Here is a 19,424-nt window from a genome sequence, read left to right as displayed (position 1 = left end):
GTGCTGGTCGATGATAGCGTCGAGTTGCGCCCTGAAGTCAGCGTCCTGGAAGGCAGGCGTGTCATCAGGAGAGGGAGTGAACTCTTTGAACGAGGTTTAACAGCTTGCACGACTGTGCACCAAGCAGGGAGTCCTTCGAGGAGCGCACAACCTCAAAAGGAAGGATTGCTTTCCGTGAGTTGTGTGTCACTTCAAGTTGGCACGAGGCGGTAGCAGGAATGATGTTGGTAGCGGGGCATTGCCACTTTAAATGGGCGGAGTCACAGTTGCCGCACGTCGTGGCGTCAGCACGTTCGCTGCACCGCCGCGCATCTGCGGTGCAGTCGTGCGTGGTGCGTGCCTGCGCATTACGTTCCTCAACATCGGCGTCCCCTCGTTTGGTGCGTACAAGCGCGGGAGTCCGCGGAAAGCGCGCAAATTGGCCGTCCTCACCCAGGCTGAGGCCCTGGAGGTGCTCAATCACTTGGACCCGTTCTGCCTCGTGGGGACCTTGCCTCGTCGTTTCAGCTGCTTGTATATGGGAATACCGACTCGTGGCGTTTTCATGTAAGACACAGGTCTCAATGGCGGTCGCTAGGGTGAGTTGCTTTACTTTGAGGAGCTGCTGACGTAGGGGGTCCGACTGAACACCGAAAACGATCATGGAGTTGCGTATCATGGAGTCGGAGGTGGGCCCGTAGCTGCAAGAATGTGGAGGTGCGTGCGAAAAGATTGGAAAGGTTCATCCTTACCCTGCAAACGCTGCTGGAACACATAGCATTCAAAACTTTCATTTACCTCTACGCTGCAGTAAGTGTCAAACTTGAGGAGGACCATCTTGAACTTCGTCTTATCTTCATTTTCTGCACAGGTGAGAGAGTTGAAAATGTGGATGGCATGGTCCCCTGCCGTGGAGAGGAGAAGAGCAATCCTTCTGGTGTCTGAGGCGCCCTCCCTGTCCGTGGCTTTGAGGAAGAGCTGGAAGCGTTGTTTGAAAATCTTCCAGTTGGCCCCGAGGTTGCCAGCGATGCGCAGCGGCGGCGGCGGGCTGATATTGTCCATGCTGCAGGATGACGGAATGCTGGCGGAAGACAGATCACTTGCAGGTAGGTCTAAGAAGTGCTAGTATCCCACCACCCCTGGTATCATGATGTGTTGGGTGTTCTGGATCACATACAGGTCACCAACACTTGAAATAGTGCAACACTATTTTATTGAATCATTAACTGTTTAAACATACTTAGACTGTGGGTTAATACGACACTAGCTTTAACTAAAGACCTTTGCCTTGTCCTAACCAGTCGATGCACTCAGCACATGGTGAATGTCTGTGTTGCAGGCTGTGAGCTCTGTCCTCCTAGCTAGCTGCAACTCGAATGCGCGGGAACTCTGTTGCCCCCTGTCTTTATAGTGCGTGTGCTCTCACTGGTGATTGGCTGCGGTGTTGTGTGTGTTGATTGGTTCCACTGTATGTCCATCAGTGTGTGTCTGCACCATGATATACTGGTGTATATTATGACAACGTTATATCAGAATTATTTGGATGAGAGGACCGACTGTATGGTAGCTAAATTTTCTGATGATACCAAGATAGGGGGCTGGATTCTCCGGTCCCCTGCCACGTGTTTCTCGGAGGCGCGCAATTCGCTGGCGGCGGGATTTTCTACTCCCACCGCTTGTCAATGGGATTTCCCGTTGAAACTACCCCCGCCACCGGAAAAGCCACAGGCAGGGGTGCGTTGCCAGCAGGAAAAGGGAATCCCAATGGCACGAATATTCTGGCCAGGTAGGAAAGTAAGTCGTCAAGAGAAGCTGAAGCAACGGCCATGCTGCGCCGCAAAAGCAGCTTACTGCGGTGCAGCGCAGCCAACGAAATCCGGATAGACATCACTCCCGGAATCTACCTGGCTCACCACCTTGCGATGTAAATCCCGCCCATTGGGGCAGGATGACATTTTGGCCAATCTGCATATCAGAGTGATTTAGCCTGACTCCATTTTGAAGATTCCGCAGGTTCCTGAGGCTTTGGGATTCATCTCCTTCACCTCAGAGTCCTCGGGCGGTCGTCGTTCAGCCCTGGTACCCACAAACAGGGACCAGATGGATCGGCACTTGTGGGGGTCTCCCAGGTGATCGGAGGCCCCCAGCTGCATGCCCTTTGGACAGGGTGGTGCCCTGCCATTGTTGGTGCCACCTGGGCACCCAGTCAGTGCTAGCTTGGTGCACTGGCAGTTCCAGCCTGTCACCTTGGCAATGCCACCTGGGTGCCAGCCTGTAGCTGCAAAGGTGTCTCTGTGGATCTGCCATCTGACATGGCGCCAAACTGACATTTTTTGCGCGTGCGTGATCAGGCCGGGATGCCAGGCATGGGTGTTGGAGGAGTGCAGGTGGTGGGCCGGGGACCCTCCCATCGTGCGTTCGGGCTGTCGGGGATTGTTTGGGGGGCCTCGGAGATCGGGATGTCATTTAAAAATGACGTCCCAATCTCTCGCTACATGGGGGAGTTCCGGCAAGCGGAGCTCCCCACTGTACAAAATGGGGCTATGTGCAGTCTCGGCCGTGTGTTCCCTATCCAGGAATCTTATTCAATGCGAGTCGCGTTGAATAGCCATGTGGTTCTCGACATTGCGAGCGCCGGGGAACACGCGGCCAAACGCGCTCGCTAGAGGACTTTGTTCCCTTTCGAGAGAATCGCACCCAAAGAGTTACAAAGGTACATAAACAGGTTAAGTGAGTGGGCAAATATTTGTCAGATGAATTATAATGTGTGAAAATGAGAACTTGTTCACTTTGACAGGAAGAATACAAAAGCAGTCAGTATACTATTTAAATGCAAAGACATTACGGAACTCAGAGGTACAGAGGGATCTGGGAGTCCTGGTACATAAATCACAAAAGGTTAGTCTGTAAGCACAGCAGGTGATTAGAAAGGCAAATGGAATGTTGGCATTTATTGCAAGGGGAATGGAATATAAAAGTAGTGATGCTGCCCTGTAGCAGTACAGGCTGTTGGTGAGACCACATCTGAAATATTGGGTACAAATTTGGTCTTCTTATTTGAAAAAGGATCTAAATGTATTAGAATCAGTTTAGAGAAGATTAGCTCAACTCATTCCTGGAGTGAAGGCTCATTCTATGAATAAAGGTGATACAGGTTGGGTCTATACCCATTGGAGTTCAGAAGATAGCTTTCTGATTGACAAGGGAGTCGGTCATTATTGGGAGGGGGGCGCACAGAGGAAAGTTAGGTTGAGAGCATAATCAGATCAACCATGATCTTATTGAATGGTGGAGCAGGCTTGAAGGGTCAAATGGTGTCCTCCAGCTCCTAAGCCCTCACACACAAAGCCGTGTTTCTTGAGTGGAATATTGTGGGGTGGTTGTGACCTGTAGAATTAAACTTCAGCATAAAACAGTGTCACAAGGAGAAAACACAAAACAAATTACAGGAGAGAGGACGTTAGTAGAAATCATATTCCAAACATTTTCATGTTTCCATTCATTTATTATTTTTACTACAGACTCCTGTTAAACATATTTGTTCACCCAGATCACACTTTTATTTAACCAATTACCAGAGCATTATACTTAGCTTTCAGATAGTATACTGCTTCTATAATATAGTAAAAATCTTCCTCCTATGTTTATACCGTTCTGAATTCCTGTATGCACATTTATAATGGAACCTGCATTTATAATGTAAACATGTCAGAATGTAATTGCACCCTTCTGCCATTGGGGACACTCTAGGGCCTCAGTTTTGTGTCTTGCGGCTCCTGGGCCCGACCTGCAGAAAGACTCAATCCCTATCCCCAATCAAAAAATGATTTGAACATTAAAGGGAGAGATCAAAGAGAGTGACTATAATTAGTTTTCCAATTCACCAAAGTACAGGGTAAAAAGCAAGCAATGGTAAACATCAGTATTTCTGACACAGTATAAGATATGCACTAACAGGTAATTGTAATGAAGTCACCGTGGATTCTGGATAATTTAATACAGCATCAAGGCAAAGATGCTGAGCTGGCTGGATTCTGTGTTCCCCCAGCCGCGTGTTTCTCGGTGGTGCGCCATTCGCTGGTGGTCGGAATCTTTACTCCCGACGCTTCTCAATGGTATTTCCCATTGAAGCCATCCCCCACACTGCCGGGAAACCCATAAGCAGGGGTGTGCTGCTGGCAGGAACAGTGAATCACAACAGCCGGGGAATTCTGGCTGCTATTCACACAACAGGACATGGCACTGGGGAAAGTGGTGTGTTCACTGCAAAAGAAATGGAAGAAAAATAAAATGAATTTGTTGTTTCACAATAATCTGTGTTGTATAATGTCTCAAATTATTTTGCCCGAACAGCTCATCGCTAATACCTTTGCTCCCCTGATTACCTTTCAAGAAGCTAATAGAGGGTTTTGCAGGTCTTTTAATATTATAGAGGCACAATGCATGGGAGACATGCAGGGTGGGGTCTTTCGGCCCCGCCGAGGACAAAACTCCGCCGTGGGTTCCCAAAAGACAGAGTATGTGAACAATGGGAAAGCCCATTGACAGCATTGGGACATGCCATTGCTGGTCATGTGGTGATGGGATCCCACCCGCGGTGTCCTTCCATCAGCTGCATTTCATTGTATCGGTGCCTGGGCAACCAGCAGTGTTAGGGACGGTTAAAAAGTCATCCACGAATGTGTCATCAGATTTAGGGGGAGGGTGGTGTGCTCTAATGTTTCTGGACTACTAATCCGACGAGCCAGGCTAATTCGATGGGGAAACGGGTTCAAATCCCACCATGAATACTGGTGGAATTTAAATTCAATGAATAAATCTGGATATTAAGCTAGTATCCGTAACGGTGACCATGAAACTATCATTAATTCTGGTAAAAACCCATTTGTTTGCTGATGTCCTTTAGGGAGGCAAATTTGCCATCCTTACCAGGTCTGGCCTATATGTCACTCCAGACCCATGGTTATCTGTGATGTGTTGGGTGTTCTGGATCACATACAGGTCACCAACACTTGAAGTAGTGCAACACTATTTTATTAAAAGGTTAACTATTTAAACATACTTGAACTGTGGGTAAATACGATACCAGCTTTAACTAAAGACCTTTGCCTTGTCCTAACCAGTCGATGCACTCAGCACATGGTGAATGTCTGTGTTGCAGGCTGTGAGCTCTGTGCTCCTGGCTAGCTGCTACTCGAATGAGCGGGAACTCTGATGCCCCCTGTCTTTATAGTGCGTGTGCCCTCACTGGTGATTGGCTGCGGTGTTGTGTATGTTGATTGGTCCCACTGTGTGTCCATCAGTGTGTGTCTGCACCATGATATACTGGTGTATATTATGACAATCTGGTTGACTGTTAGCTGTGCTCCATTCAAGGACAACAAATCTGGCCCAACACCCGCATCACATGAAAGAATAAAGAAAAAAACCCTGAAGGAATTGCCTTCATTGAAGTTAAATGTAGGCAGCCATTTACCTTGATATAACCACCAATTGGCAGATTTCCCAGCAGAACACAGCATGAATTGCCCTCAACTTTAAAATTAAAATGCCCTCTCTAATCAGCAGAAAAAGCTGCTGAACCACACAAAGACATTTTTAATTATCTAAAGTGAGCTGCTAATAGCTAAGGTTCCGTTCCGGATGTCATTTAGATACAGTGAATCAAATTTGGGACTTGTGACAATTCGTACTTCAGCATTGAGAACCCACCTGATTGATAACATTGGGAAATTTGGATGAGAACTTCGCTTTTGCTCACTTCAGTCATTTTTGAAGGTAAACTCCAAATGCCTAACGGGGGACAATCATTAGTGGATAGCACGGTAGCACAAGTGGCTAGCACTGTGGCTTCACAGCGCCAGGGTCCCAGGTTTGATTCCCCGCTGGGTCACTGTCTGTGCGGAGCCTGCACGTTCTCCCCGTGTCTGCGTGGGTTTCCTCCGGGTGCTCCGGTTTCCTCCCACAGTCCAAAGATGTGCAGGTTAGGTGGATTGGCCAATGTAAATTGCCCTTAGTGTCCAAAAAGATTAGGAGGGGTTATTGGGTTATGGGGATAGGGTGGAAGTGAGGGCTTAAGTGGGTCAGTGCAGACTCGATGGACCAAATGGCCTCCTTCTGCACTCTATGTTCTATATCCACAAACGTATTTAGTAGCAGCAATAATAAAAATGCGACAGAGGCATTAGAATTTTCATTAGAATCAGCAAATGTTACACAATACCCACTATATACATCTATTCATGTCCTGGGACATTACAAAAACTAGTACAGCCTGGAATCCTTCAGTGATAAAGATTATAAAATGACACATTATAAACTTTTATAGGACATCAGTTGTAGCACTAAGAAACAATCTTTTGTCACCATATTACTGTTGCACAGTCTCACTGGCTTATAGTTTGAACAGCCATCAAAGTAGGCATCCACCTACTTTTCCGAAGTGGTTTCAGAATGTCAGAATACATGCAGGGGCATGGCATATCTTGCTTCGGCCATGAACTTGCCTCAGTTGGCAAACTATGCTGCCACTTCCCTGGGTAGTTCAGAATCCAGACTTGTCCGGCCGTTCGCCCGCTGTGGGATTCTCTGCTCCCACCGGCAATACACACACCCCCACCTGTGGGTTTCCCGGTGGCCTGGGGTGGCTTCAATGGGAATTCTATTGACAGCAGCGGGAAGAGAGAACCCCGCCACCAGTGAATGGCACACTGCCTCCCGCTGCTGAGAGACACGCAACCGGGAGGCCGGAGAATCCCGCCCACAAATGTTCATACAGATGTGTGTGTAGATTCAAACCTCATCTGTGTAAAGTCAAATTTTTGTTTACTCTCCGGAGCTTTCTCCGTCCTCACAGTTGTGGGCCTCCATCATGAAAATTCAGGAACTTAATTTGCATTCATTTAAATATATTTGGCTGGCTTCCCCAGTGTATTATCCCATCCATGTTAGGAACCCCTCCCTCAGCACAGGGCAGAGCCAGGGGGCGGTGTCTTGGGGGATGAGGGGGGGGGGGGGGGGGGTGGTTCCAGGGAAGTGTGGTCCCGTGTCCAATGGGGGGGATTTCCTTGGTGGAGGAGGTGTTCCATGTCTGTGGGAGGGGGGTAGGGGTGTGTTTCTCTGTGATGATTCTGTCTTCATTTTATTTTTATTTCTACTTTCATCCGCTTGTCCCACCTGAGACAACACTTTGAAACAAATTGTAAAATTCCACCCATTGTCTCATCTCTGGAATGGACAGTAGCTTACAATGGGATTCACTTGAATCAGAAACTCTCCAGATTATTTTCCTTGTTAGGTATTAATAGTTGTGGAAGGAGGAAGCAAATAATAAAACCATTAGCAATGGTGGGAAAGGGCTTGATTAGTGACTGTCTCTGGATGTCGTTACAGCGTCCTCATGTTTTATAATTTTGTGTGATTGTAGGATCAGAGGAGAGCAAAGAAACAAGTCCGGCAGAGCCAGCAAGTCCCACAGTTGGCCTTGACAGAAAGGCAAGGCGGAAACTTTTGGACCTTGGGTAGGTGCTATTATTAACCCTATTATTATTACAATGAAATAAATGTTCAAACTTTGTCCTTTTGATATAACAATCCAGAACATGGCAGGTGAAGACACTGGGCTGGACTTTCCCTCGCCTTGCCACCTTTGCGGCATGTTTTGTGGCGGCGAAAGGCAGCCCATCATTGGCCGGCGGTGGGATCTTTCGGTCCCACTGCTGTCAATGGAGCTGCCCATTGTTCGCACCCCGACCGCTGTGGAACCTGCGGAGGGAGATGGGTGGCCGGCAGGAACGGCTGGAAAAGCCTGCCTGTAAATTTAAGCATTTTTAATTCTGCAATTTGCAATTTTAAGCATGCATGTAAGATCACAACAGGCATCAATTATTAAATCATCTAGAAATCACCTGTTCTTATAATTACACAGGTGCATATTTTTAACAGACCTCATTGCGTTGAGGCGAAGGTGGTTTCTAATTTGGAATAACTGAAACATAAGAATGGAGTTGCAAAAGTACAATGAGAGCCCTGTTCTTCTCTGGTAGCAGCATATAACAGACGATAGTGAACCATCAGCCCAATTCATGTAAGGTCTGATAGTCTTTCAAGTTTCAATGGAGAAAAGCATCGAGCTGCCAATTTTGTATCACCTACACTATTATCTGAGACAAATTTATATCCCAATGAATGTTTAGTTTCAAACTTATGGGGTGGGATCCTCTAAAAATGGGGCTATGTCCCCACGCTGGCGGGAAAGCCGGCGCCAATCACTCTGGCATCAATGGCCCCCGAAAGTGAGGAAGTCTCACCTTTCTAGGGGGCTAGGTTGCTGCCGGAGTCATCCCTGCAGCTCCAGCCGGCGCCGAAGGGCCGGCACAAGTTCGCGCTTGCGCGGAATGGCTGGCGTATTTCCGCACATGCATGGAACAGCCGGTGTATTTCCACGCACGCGCAGGGGTCCCTTCTCCGGCCGGCCCCCGGGCAATATGGCAGAGCCTTACAGGGGCCCGGCGTGGAGGAAAAAAAGGCCCCCACGGAACCAGCCCGCCCGCAGATTGGTAGGCCCCGATCGCGGTCCAGGCTACCGTGGGGGCCCTCGCCTGGGGTCAGATCCCCCCGCTCCCCCCAGGACGGCCCCCGCACACTTACCTGCCAGGTCCCGCCGTGTGTGAGGTGAGTAATTCACACTTGCGGGACTGGCCTAAACTTGACGGCCACTCGGGGCCCGGAGAATCGCCGGAGGGGCCACTGTCAGCGGCCCTCAACCGGCGTGACGGGAATCCCGCCGGTATCTGAAAAACGGCGCCGGAGAAGATGGAAGCCGGCGTCGGGGCAGGGTCGGAGAATCCCGGCCAGAGTGTCTATCACAGCTATGGCACACCGTTATGATCAGTCCAGAGCCAACACTTTAGAATCTTCCAATCTTTAATTGTAAGGTCTGCCACGTGCCACCCACCCATTAATTTTAGTTTGAAACATGACTTTCAATGACATATTTCACACTTGAAAAGCTAGCTTTTTGGGGTAATTTTAATTGTAATACCGGAATGTATACCAGAAACTGAATCAGTATCACTCATTTTACAATCAAACCGTTTCCAATCGATACCATCATTACGCATCATAAATGTGTCGGCTCGTATCTCCCCAATGTCAACAGTTCGCTATCCTTTGATGTACCTAAATTATTAGGGCCTCGAAACAGATACAGAGTCAACTGCTGTGAAGTATTTAGCCATTAAGTGCAAAATTATGTTACAATTGTTTGCTTGAATTCATAATCATTTTATTAATCAATGGAAATTAGATAGTCACTTTAGCAGAAAAAGCTTTTCCTGTTCTGCATTCTATGTTTAAAATCCTGCCCAAAATTGATTTCTGGAACTGAGCTTTCAGTTTTCTTCCCCGCCCCTCTACTCTCATCCTTTCCTGGCTTTATGCTTTTGTCGATTTGTGAAGGGTTTTTAGAAATGTCTTTACTTTACTTTACATATACAATACAAAAAGTTATTGGCCTGATGTAATAAGAGGAATTTCTGTCCGGTTGACGAAGGTGTGACTTTGACACGATCCTTGGAGAAGTGTAATAATAACAATAATTGCTTATTGTCACATGTAGCCTTCAATGAAGTTACTGTGAAAAGCCCCTAGTCGCCATATTGCGGCGCCTGTTCATGGAGGCTGGTACAGGAATTGAACCTGCGCTGCTGCTGCCTTGTTCTGCATTACAAGCCAGCTGTTTAGCACACTGTGCTAAATGTATTGCCTGGGTTGCCCTGATCAATCAGGAAGAATGGGGCTTTATGCTGAGGTTTCCTTCTCTATCCCCATTTAGCGTACGTGAGTGCCACTGGCAAGTTGTTGACGGGTAACATGGACAGATTCTGCAGCCCAGTGAGAAGCAAAAGGGTAGAAATTAGTCCTTCTGTTCTCTGGATAGAAAACGGGTGCAAAAAGGACCAAATTTGAGACGCATCCTGTGTCAGATCTTGGGCACTGAGGGCAGCACGGTGACGCAGCACTGCTGCCTCACGGCGCCGAGGACTTGGATTCGATCCCGGCCCCGGGTCACTGTCCGTGTGGAGTTTGCAAATTCTCCCCGCGTCTGCGTGGGTCTCACCCCCCATAACCCAAAACGATTTGCAGGGTAGATGGATTGGCCACGCTAAATTGCCCCTTAAATGGAAAAAAAAAGAATTAGCTACTCTAAATTTATAACAAAAAAGGATCTTGGGCGCTGCCATGTTGGTAAAGGCAGCCTCGCAAGAATCCAGGCAGTCACCAATAAATGGAAATAGGCCCCTTAAGTATGTAAATGGTTGGCCTAATGACCGTTTTAAGCCCCTGAGAAGAAGCTGGATTTGATTGGGGGAGGGTGGGGGACGGGGGTCAGGAGCCAAGCCTTTTCCTCTTTGGATTCTTGTTGCAAAGGCCTAACTAAGCAAGCAATTGCCATGAAGAAGGAAGTGTTTGTTAAGTTTCAAAAATATATTTCTGTGGAGCCAGGAAAAGCAGAAGTGCTCTGACTGCTACCCCGCCACACCTCCACATCATCACACCACCTCCCTCGAAAAACCTACCTGTGGGCCTTTGCTGGTCAACCATGACAGATACCTGCAGCTCATGGGGAAGATGTCGATTTACCTGAGGACCAATTCTGGGCCTTCTGCAGGCGCCTTGGTTGAGACGCCAATATGGACCCAGAAACTAGCCGAAACAAATTTCCTCTCCACAATTCCTACCAAGTTTGGAAGGAATATGAACAATATAGAAGATTAACTTTCACAGTTTATTCCCTTGTTTGGCAAACTGCTGCCTCCACTTTTACTTGCATCAAGTATTCATTACCTGAAGGAAACAGTTTAGATCTTTGCATTACCCTGTCAGTGGGAACCATAAAAAAGGCATTTTGTATTGGACAATTTTTTTTTTTTAGAAGTGAAGGTGCCATAAATATTACGTGTTATATTTATATATATATGCTATTGTGAGAAATATGCACACAGAGGATATTTATGAGCCTTCTTATTACTGACGAAGCCATAAAAACAGCCTATTTGCATTAGTCAATAATGTTGGCTTAAATGCCATTTAATCATCAAAATAGTCAAGTAAAGATTGTTATGTAGATTGTTTGCTTCAAATTTATTTTTTGTTCATTAGGTTTTCTGTCATTTATCACAATTTGATTATCTCACAACATCTGGTGTGTACGTACAGGGATCCAAGAATGTCAATGACTCATGCCTATCAGCTTTAAAATCTAGTGATCAGTTTTATGAATAACATTCGGAATCACTCAAGCTTTATAAAATAATTTTTAACAATTACCGACAGCAGCAGAACTGTGGTCTGCCATCTTGTATTTTTGTTCAGAACATTAATCATGTTCTCCCGGTGTTGGGATGCGTGTTTTCCCTCTACCGGAACCATCACAGTGGTTAGCATTGTTTTGCCTCACAGCTCCAGAGACCCGGGTTCAATTCCAGCTTGGGGTGACTGTCTGTGTGGAGTTTGTACATTCTCCCCGTGTCTGTGTGCGTTTCCTCCCACAGTCCAAAGATGTGGAGGTTACGTGGATTGGCCATGCTAAATTGCCCCCTTAGTGTCCAAAAGATAAAGTGTCGTTATGCGGATAGGGTGGGGACGTGGGCCTACGTAGGTGTTCTTTCCAAGGCTCAGTGTAGACTCGATGGGCCGAATAGTCTCCTTCTGCACTGTGGAGATTCTATGATTCTCTTTACCACATTGCTGTTTGTGGGACCACACTGTCCATAAATTGCAGCTATGTTAACCAAAGTACAACTGCGATTACAGTTTTTTTTTAAAGTGCATTATTGGTTGCAGAAGACCTGTAAGTGTCTTTCTGAAAGGTCTGTTCAGAAATGTTAGCTCTGGTCTGATCATTCCTACTGATCATAAATAGAGATCAATAAATAGTAGCAAAATGTAACAGCCCATTTTTATATAGTCAGCTCATTGGTTGCAAACGAGTGTTGATTTTACTGCTGAAAGGAAAGACATGATGCCAAAGCTTTTAGTCCTGAACTTATCAGAACAAACTTAAGAATGCCAAATTTTAAATGATTACAGTTTATAGTACAGAAGAAAAGGGTGCTGATTGATTGGCAAGTCAAACCTAATTGGCTGAAGTGTTGCCATGGCGAAGCAACAAGGACCTATAGGCTCTGGGCAATTCAAAACTGACGCAATGTTTGAAGATAATACTTTTGTTTGCAGAGAATAGATTCCTGTGTATGAATGCATGTTTCTTTGAGCAAGCACAAATGAGCTACATCACACACTCACCTGATTAACTTAAATGTGTCCTTATTGTAGTTATTAGCATGTTCAGGATTGTTCAGCAAGTACTGCCTAATTGTGGACATCTAACATGAGACTTTTTTGAGGTGTACAAATGTGGGTGGTCGATATGGTCTGCACATTTCCTATTATGAACAACCAAAGGGGTATGCTGTTCGGTTTGATCAGCCAACTATCGGGGCCTATGACCTACATACGTGAAGGAAAGAATGCTGTTAGGTTTCATTTCGCAATTGAGCAGCACTTGCTGAACAACCCGAAGTGCACAAACACCCCTGCACAGATGACTGGCTGACATCTCACACCCTCCCCACATCCGATCTTCGTGCTTGTTCCTCAGAACCCCTGGCACCCACCAGAACAACCCCTTCAAGTCCAGGTGCGATGCCCACACGTGCCACCTGTGATAGATCCTCCCTCTCCCATGAAGCGTGTAGCTCACAATACCCTCTAATTTTCCCCTGTGGGAGAAGATAGCCCATAATAAACAAGAAAGGGCCAAGATGGGAGGCGGAGCACCAGAAATCCTCCTCCTTCTCCTCCTGCCCTATCAGGAACGTGCCCTGGAAATCACGGAGTTGGCTGAGGAGAGAGCAGTAACCAACAGCAAGGTTGGTCTGCACCACAAAGGTGGGGTTCCATTGCCCCTTCACCCAGATGACCTGTCTCAAGTGAGTAGTTCATGTCAGACGAAGTTATCCTTCCCTCTCACTGACCACATGCCCCTTGTTTCGCAGGATCTCCATCTGATGAGGGTGGGCCATTCGGAGTCATTAGCCACCCCCCTCTCCACCCAAGAGACCAGCTCTGAGGAGAGCTCTGAGGAGACCACCATCGAGGCATCACAGCTATCACACTCACCTCCCACCAGTGTTGAGACACAAACATTGGTGGGTGACGTTAGTGGACAGGCTTCTGGCACACAATCTGATTAACAGCACATAGTTGCCGATGCGACTTTTGACTTCCGGTGGTGTTCGTGAGTGGAGCGGTCGCAGCACAAAGGCTCCCGCAGGTCCACGAAGTCGGGGCTTTTTCAGGGGGTCTCCGTAAAACAAAAATTAAAGTCCCATGAAATCGGGAGCAGGAGAACTGGGCCCTCGGGAGCGGAGCGAACCAGCAGCAGCCCCCCCACGCACGGCCGCAGAGCGCAGGGCAGGACAAGCGACGGCCCGGACCGAAGCGACGGCCCGGACCGAAGCGACGGCCCGGACCGAAGGGGGGGCCGAACCTGCAGGGAGGAAGGAACGGAGGAGAAACCGACGACGACCCCCCCCCACCCCCAGCAGGAGGGTGCGACGAGCGGCGCCAAGCAGCGGGGACCGAAGCGGGCACCGACTGCCTGACCCCCCCACACCCCCGCCGGCGACCACCACGAGGCAGGAACAAAGAGGGACTCCCGAACAGAAGCTTCTCTCTCTCTCCCTCTCTCTCTCTCTCTAACGACCCTGGGTGAGTGCGGGAAAAGAAAGGTTTAAAAAAAAGAGAGGTGGGGGAAAAAAAATTCTTTTTGCACTTTTTTTCTCTCACCCAAAACAAGTTCTCCCGAAAAGAATTTTATAAAAGAGGAAAAATCAAGTGGTAAAGGAGAGAAGGGAGGGGAAAAGAAAAAGGGAAGAAACAAACAAACAAACAAAAAAAAGTGGGGGGGGGGGGGGAAGGAAAAAAAGAAAAAAAAAGAAAGGGAAGGCGGGGGGGGGGGGGGGGGGGGGGAAATGTCAGAAGGGAGCCAAAGCAGAGGGAAAAGGGGCACCAAAGGCAGATGGGGCAATGGGCGGGCCAGTTCAGACGAGCTAATCAGCGCACAAAGCGGCGGAACGGAAGTATCGCCGCATCAAAAAGAGCTGGGCAGACAGGTGCATTCTCCCCCGGGGCCAGGGGGGAGCTGGAACTGGAAGGCAGCCTTTGCCGAGGCGCTGAGGGAACTTCAGCAGGTAAACAAGGCAGAGGCTAGGGCAGACATAGAGGCCGCAGTGCAGGCAGCAATGGCCAAGGCCCTGACGGAGGTGCAGCATGCCCTGGGCAGAGCAGATGAGAAACTGGAGGCCCAAGGGGAGAAGCTGGAAGTCCAAGAGGCAACCATTAAGGAGCTGGAGAAAGCAGCGACTGACATGAGCGACCGGATCACGGCCCTGGAGAGGGAGGTGGCGAGACTGGGCACAACACAGGGGAGCCTGAAGGGCAGAGTGGACGACCAGGAAAACCGCTCGAGAAGGCAAAATGTCAGGATAGTGGGCCTACCAGAGGGGATCGAGGGTAGAAACATCACGACATACGTGGCCGAGCTGCTGGGCAACTTAGTGACGAGGGAAACCTTTCCCAACCCACCAGAAATGGACAGACACACCGGTCGCTGCGCCCGAAGCCCAAAGCAGGGGACCATCCGAGAGCAGTTATAGCTAAACTGCACCAGTACCAAGACAACAATCCTGCGCTGGGCCAGGAAAAACAGAACCGGCAAATGGGAAGGACATTCCATTAGAATTTACGAGGACATTGGGGCAGACCTAGCCAGGAGACGGGCCAAATTTAATAGAGCGAAAGCAGCTCTTCACAAAAGCAACGTGCGTTTTGGTATGCTGTACAAACCCTGGGTCACATACCAAGAAAGAGAATATTTCTTTACAGCCCCCGTCGAAGCAAACAGGTTTGTCGAGGAACACGGGCTGGAAAACCAGCAGCGAGGGTAGAAACGAGGGGTCCCTGGCAAGGGGCAACAACACGCCGACGGGGGGGGAGGGGAGGGGTGAGGCAACGCCGGGCCCCCCCGCACCCGTCACGGCGAGCGCACCCTGAACAAAGAGCAAACCACTGCCCGAGGGACCGCTTCAGGTGGGAGGCCAGGTCCCAGCATGAGGGAACGAGAGTAGCGGAGAAGGGAGAGCAAGCAAGAGGAGTGCTGAGTTGGATGGGGAAGAGCGGGCAGAAAACCGTAGAGGCCGGGCAGGGGAGAAGCGAGACAGTAACTCCCGAGAGGGGGGCCACCGTACTAGCGGGAAAGCTAGCGCCGGGGGTATGCAACAAAGCATGCGTGCCCCCAACAGGGGGGATGGTGCCAGGCAGGGGGTGGGGGGACCAGTCAACAGAGGCGGGAGAGCAAACGGGGATAGGGAGAGGGGAAAGAGGGACAAAGGAGGGGTATACGGGAGAGGGGGGTAAAGGGAGAGACCGGGGAGGGGGGACATAGGGAAGGAGGGACAAACAAGGCTAGAAAAGGAATAGGGCTACAAAGAGCCGCAACCAAGGGCTCGAAACAAGGAATCGCTGCAAGCCCCCACCCAGTACGGTCTCTGGGCAAAGGGAGACCCCAGAGTGCAGGGGACTATCCACGTGGCGGACGCACAGTGGGCGACCATGTCGGGTGCCCCCGGGACAAAGGGAAACCCCGGAGCGCAGGGACCCGACCGCAGGGAGAGAGCAGTGACAACAGCCATCCTGGACGGCCCCCTAACAAAGGGAAACCCCGGAGGGCAGTGGCGCGTCCACCAGGTAAGTATGGTTAATCCCACAGGAACGAGGGGGCAGAAGCCCCCCACCAGTATAGTCACCTGGAACGTAAGGGGATTCAACGGCCCAGTGAAAAGATCCAGAGTCCTCACCCACCTAAGAAATATGAAGGCCGACATAGTCTTCCTCCAAGAGATACACCTGAGAGAGCAGGACCGACTGCGGGTAAGAAAGGGCTGGGTGGAACAAACCTACCATTCCCGCTATGGAACAAGGGCCAGGAGGGTGGCGATACTGATCGGCAAGAGGACGATGTTTAGGGTGACAAAGACAGTTACGGACCCGGGGGGACGGTACGTCATGGTCAGCGGTGCCCTGGATGGGGCACCGGTAGTACTAGTTAACGTGCACGCACCCAACTGGGACGACACGAGCTTCATTAAGAAGACCATGGCAGAAATCCCTGACATAGCAATGCATCGACTAATCATGGGGGGGGGGGGGGACACACACACTTCAACTGTGTACAGAATCCAAAGACAGACAGATCAAATCCCAAAATGAGGAAAAACCTCAAGCATGGCAAGGGAACTCAGTCACTTTATGGAGCAGATGGGAGCGGTGGACCCCTGGAGGTTCGCCCACCCGGGGAGAAGGAATTCTCCTTCTCCTCCACAGTACACAACGTATACACCAGAATTGACTTATTTGTGGTGGGAAAAACGGGGCTTCCGGGAATACTCCACAATTGTGGCATCAGACCACGCTCCACACTACATGGACGTGAGGCTGGAGACGGGCAGGGCCCAATGCCCCACACGGAGGTTGGATGTTGCCCTACTAGCTGACAAGGCCTTCAACGAAAGGATATCATGGGCCATAGCAGAGTACACAGAGAACAACCAGAATGGGGAGGTCTCACCCTCCACGTTCTAGGAAGCTCTAAAGGCCGTACTAAGAGGGGAAATCATCGCATTCAAAGCGCGAAGAGATAGGGAGGAAAGGGCGGCTAGGCAGCAGCTGGTCGACTTCTTACTGGAGGTAGACCGTAAATACTCCGAGGCCCCGACTGTAGAGCTCCTGGCGTAGAGGAAAGAGCTACAAAGGAACTTTGACCTGCTCTCCACCAGGAAAGCAGTGCACTACCTCCGCCAGGCACGTGGGACCCTATACGAACACGGAGACAAAGCCAGCCACCTGTTGGCACACCAGCTGAGAAAGCAGGCAGCCACCAGAGAAATTGCACAAATCAGGGATACCAGAGGCACGTTAGAAACAGAACCAGAAAAGATCAACAAAACCTTCAAGGCCTTCTACCTCAGAGTCCGGGATGAAACGGTTCCTTGAAACGGTTGCCCTCATGGGGGAGGGCAGAAAACGGGGCTTGGAAGCACCACTAGCACTGGGAGAGATCATGGACAGCATTAGCTCCATGCAGGCGGGGAAGGCGCCGGGACCAGACGGGTTCCCGGCGGACTTCTACAAAAGGTTTGCGACAGCACTGGCCCCGCACCTGCGGGAGATGTTCACAGACTCGTTAGCGAGGGGCACACTGCCACCCACGCTAGCACAGGCCTCAATCTCGCTGATACCTAAGAAAGACAAAGACCCAATGGAATGTGGGTCATACAGACCCATCTCACTGCTGAACGCGGATGCCAAAATCCTTTCCAAAATCCTAACCAAAAGGCTAGAAGACTGTGTACCAGAGGTGGTCGCAGAGGACCAGACGGGCTTTGTCAAAGGTAGACAGCTTACCTCGAACATCAGGCGCCTGCTGAACGTGATAATGACCCCCTCCGGAGAGAGAACACCAGAGGTGATCGTCTCCCTAGACGCAGAAAAGGCCTTTGACAGAGTCGAATGGAAATACCTCATCGAGGTACTGGAGCGGTTCGGGCTTGGAACAGGGTTCGCCTCCTGGGTAAAGCACCTATACAACGCTCCCATGGCGGGCGTACGGACCAACAATACCAACTCCCGATACTTCCAGCTGCACAGGGGCACCAGACAAGGATGCCCACTGTCCCCGCTGCTGTTCCCTCTCGCGATCGAATCCCTCGCAATCGCGCTCAGAGCAGCAAAAAGCTGGAGGGGGATCCGAAGGGGAGGCAGAGAGCACAGAGTCTCACTCTGTGCAGATGACCTGTTCCTCTACATTTCGGATCCACAGAGCAGCATGGACGGAATCATCACGCTCCTGAAAGAGTTTGCCACCTTCTCGGGCTAGAAACTCAACATATGCAAAAGCGAGATCTTCCCGGTACACCCACAAGTAGGGGGAACAGCACTAACGGGACTGCCGTTTAAACAAGCCCGTCACAAATTCCGCTACCTGGCGATCCAAATAGCCCATGACTGGAAAGGGATCCACAAATGCAACCTCACCAGTCTGACGGAGGAAGTAAAAAAGGACCTGCAAAGATGGAACACACACTCTCTCTCCCTCGCAGGGAGAGTCCAGACGATCAAAATGAACGTACTGCCCAGGTACCTCTTCCTACTTAGATCCCTTCCGATCAACACCCCCAAGGCCTTTTTCAAAGCGCTGGACAAACTAATCATGGCGTTCGTATGCGGGGGGAGGGGGGGGGGGGGGGGGGGGGGAGAAAAATGCTAGGATCCCAAAGAAGGTCCTCCAAAAAACAAAATCCAGTGGGGGCTAGCCCTCCCAAACCTACAATTCTAGGTTTACACTGGGCGGCGACGGCCGAGCGAATAAGGGGATGGATCAAGGAGCCAGAAGCCGAGTGGGTGCGCGCGGAAGAGGCGTCCTGCACGGGACCTCCCTCCGGGCCCTCGCCACGGCAGCACTCCCATCCCCACCCAAAAAACACTCCAGCAGCACGGTGGTGATAGCTACCCTCCAAACCTGGAACCAACTACGGCAGCAATTTGGCCTGACCTAAATGGCGGACAAACCTCCCATCTGCAACAACCATAGGTTCACACCAGCGCTGACTGACACCACCTTCAAAAGGTAGGGTCAGGACGGAGGGACACTGACAGTCAGGGACCTATACATGGACGGCAGGATCGCAACACTGAGCAAACTGACAGAGAAATTCCAGCTAGCCAGGGGGAACGGGCTAAGGTATCTACAGCTCAAAAACTTCCAACAAAAGGAGACAAGGACGTACCCACAACCGCCCCGACAGACACTACTGGAAGAACTACTGGACGCAAGCATACTAGATAAAGGAAACTGTAGTGACATGTATGACCGACTGAGAGAAAGGGCCGACACTGTACTGGATTCAACAAGAAAGAAATGGGAGGAGGACCTGGGGATTGAGATAGGGTGGGGACTCTGGAGCAAAGCACTGCATAGGGTCAACTCCACCTCCACGTGCGCAAGGCTCAGCCTGACGCAACTAAAAGTGGTACATAGAGCCCACTTAACAAGAACCCGTATGGGTAGGTTCTTCCCGGAGGTGGAGGATAGATGTGAACGGTGCCAAGGAGGCCCGGCCAACCACGCCCACATGTTCTGGTCTTGCCCCAGACTTGCAGGTGCTGGACAGCCTTCTTCGAGTCAATGTCCAAAGTGGTGGGGATGAGGGTGGAGCCATGCCTGAAAGTGGCAGTCTTCGGGGTTTCAGCCCAGCCAGATCTATTCCTGGGGAGGAGGGCCGACGCCTTTGCCTTTGCCTCCCTGATCGCCCGCCATAGAA

The 19,424-nt window shown here is 50.1% G+C and overlaps 1 protein-coding gene across 1 annotated transcript in view; it reads left to right on the top strand.

Moving 5' to 3' along the window:
* LOC140398454 (sterile alpha motif domain-containing protein 14-like) overlaps positions 1 to 19,424 on the top strand; it is a 495,360-nt gene that overhangs the window by 378,916 nt on the left and 97,020 nt on the right. Inside the window, exon 5 of the mRNA XM_072487148.1 lies at positions 7,406 to 7,499. Within this exon, the coding sequence (XP_072343249.1) occupies positions 7,406 to 7,499 (94 nt within the window). The remainder of the gene's footprint in view (positions 1 to 7,405; positions 7,500 to 19,424) is intronic.

Source organism: Scyliorhinus torazame, chromosome 21 (genome assembly GCF_047496885.1).
Source record: "Scyliorhinus torazame isolate Kashiwa2021f chromosome 21, sScyTor2.1, whole genome shotgun sequence".
NCBI classification, from domain to species: Eukaryota; Metazoa; Chordata; class Chondrichthyes; order Carcharhiniformes; family Scyliorhinidae; genus Scyliorhinus; species Scyliorhinus torazame.
Note: the sequence above shows the minus strand (reverse complement) of the source record. Positions and strands in the feature narration are given on the sequence as shown.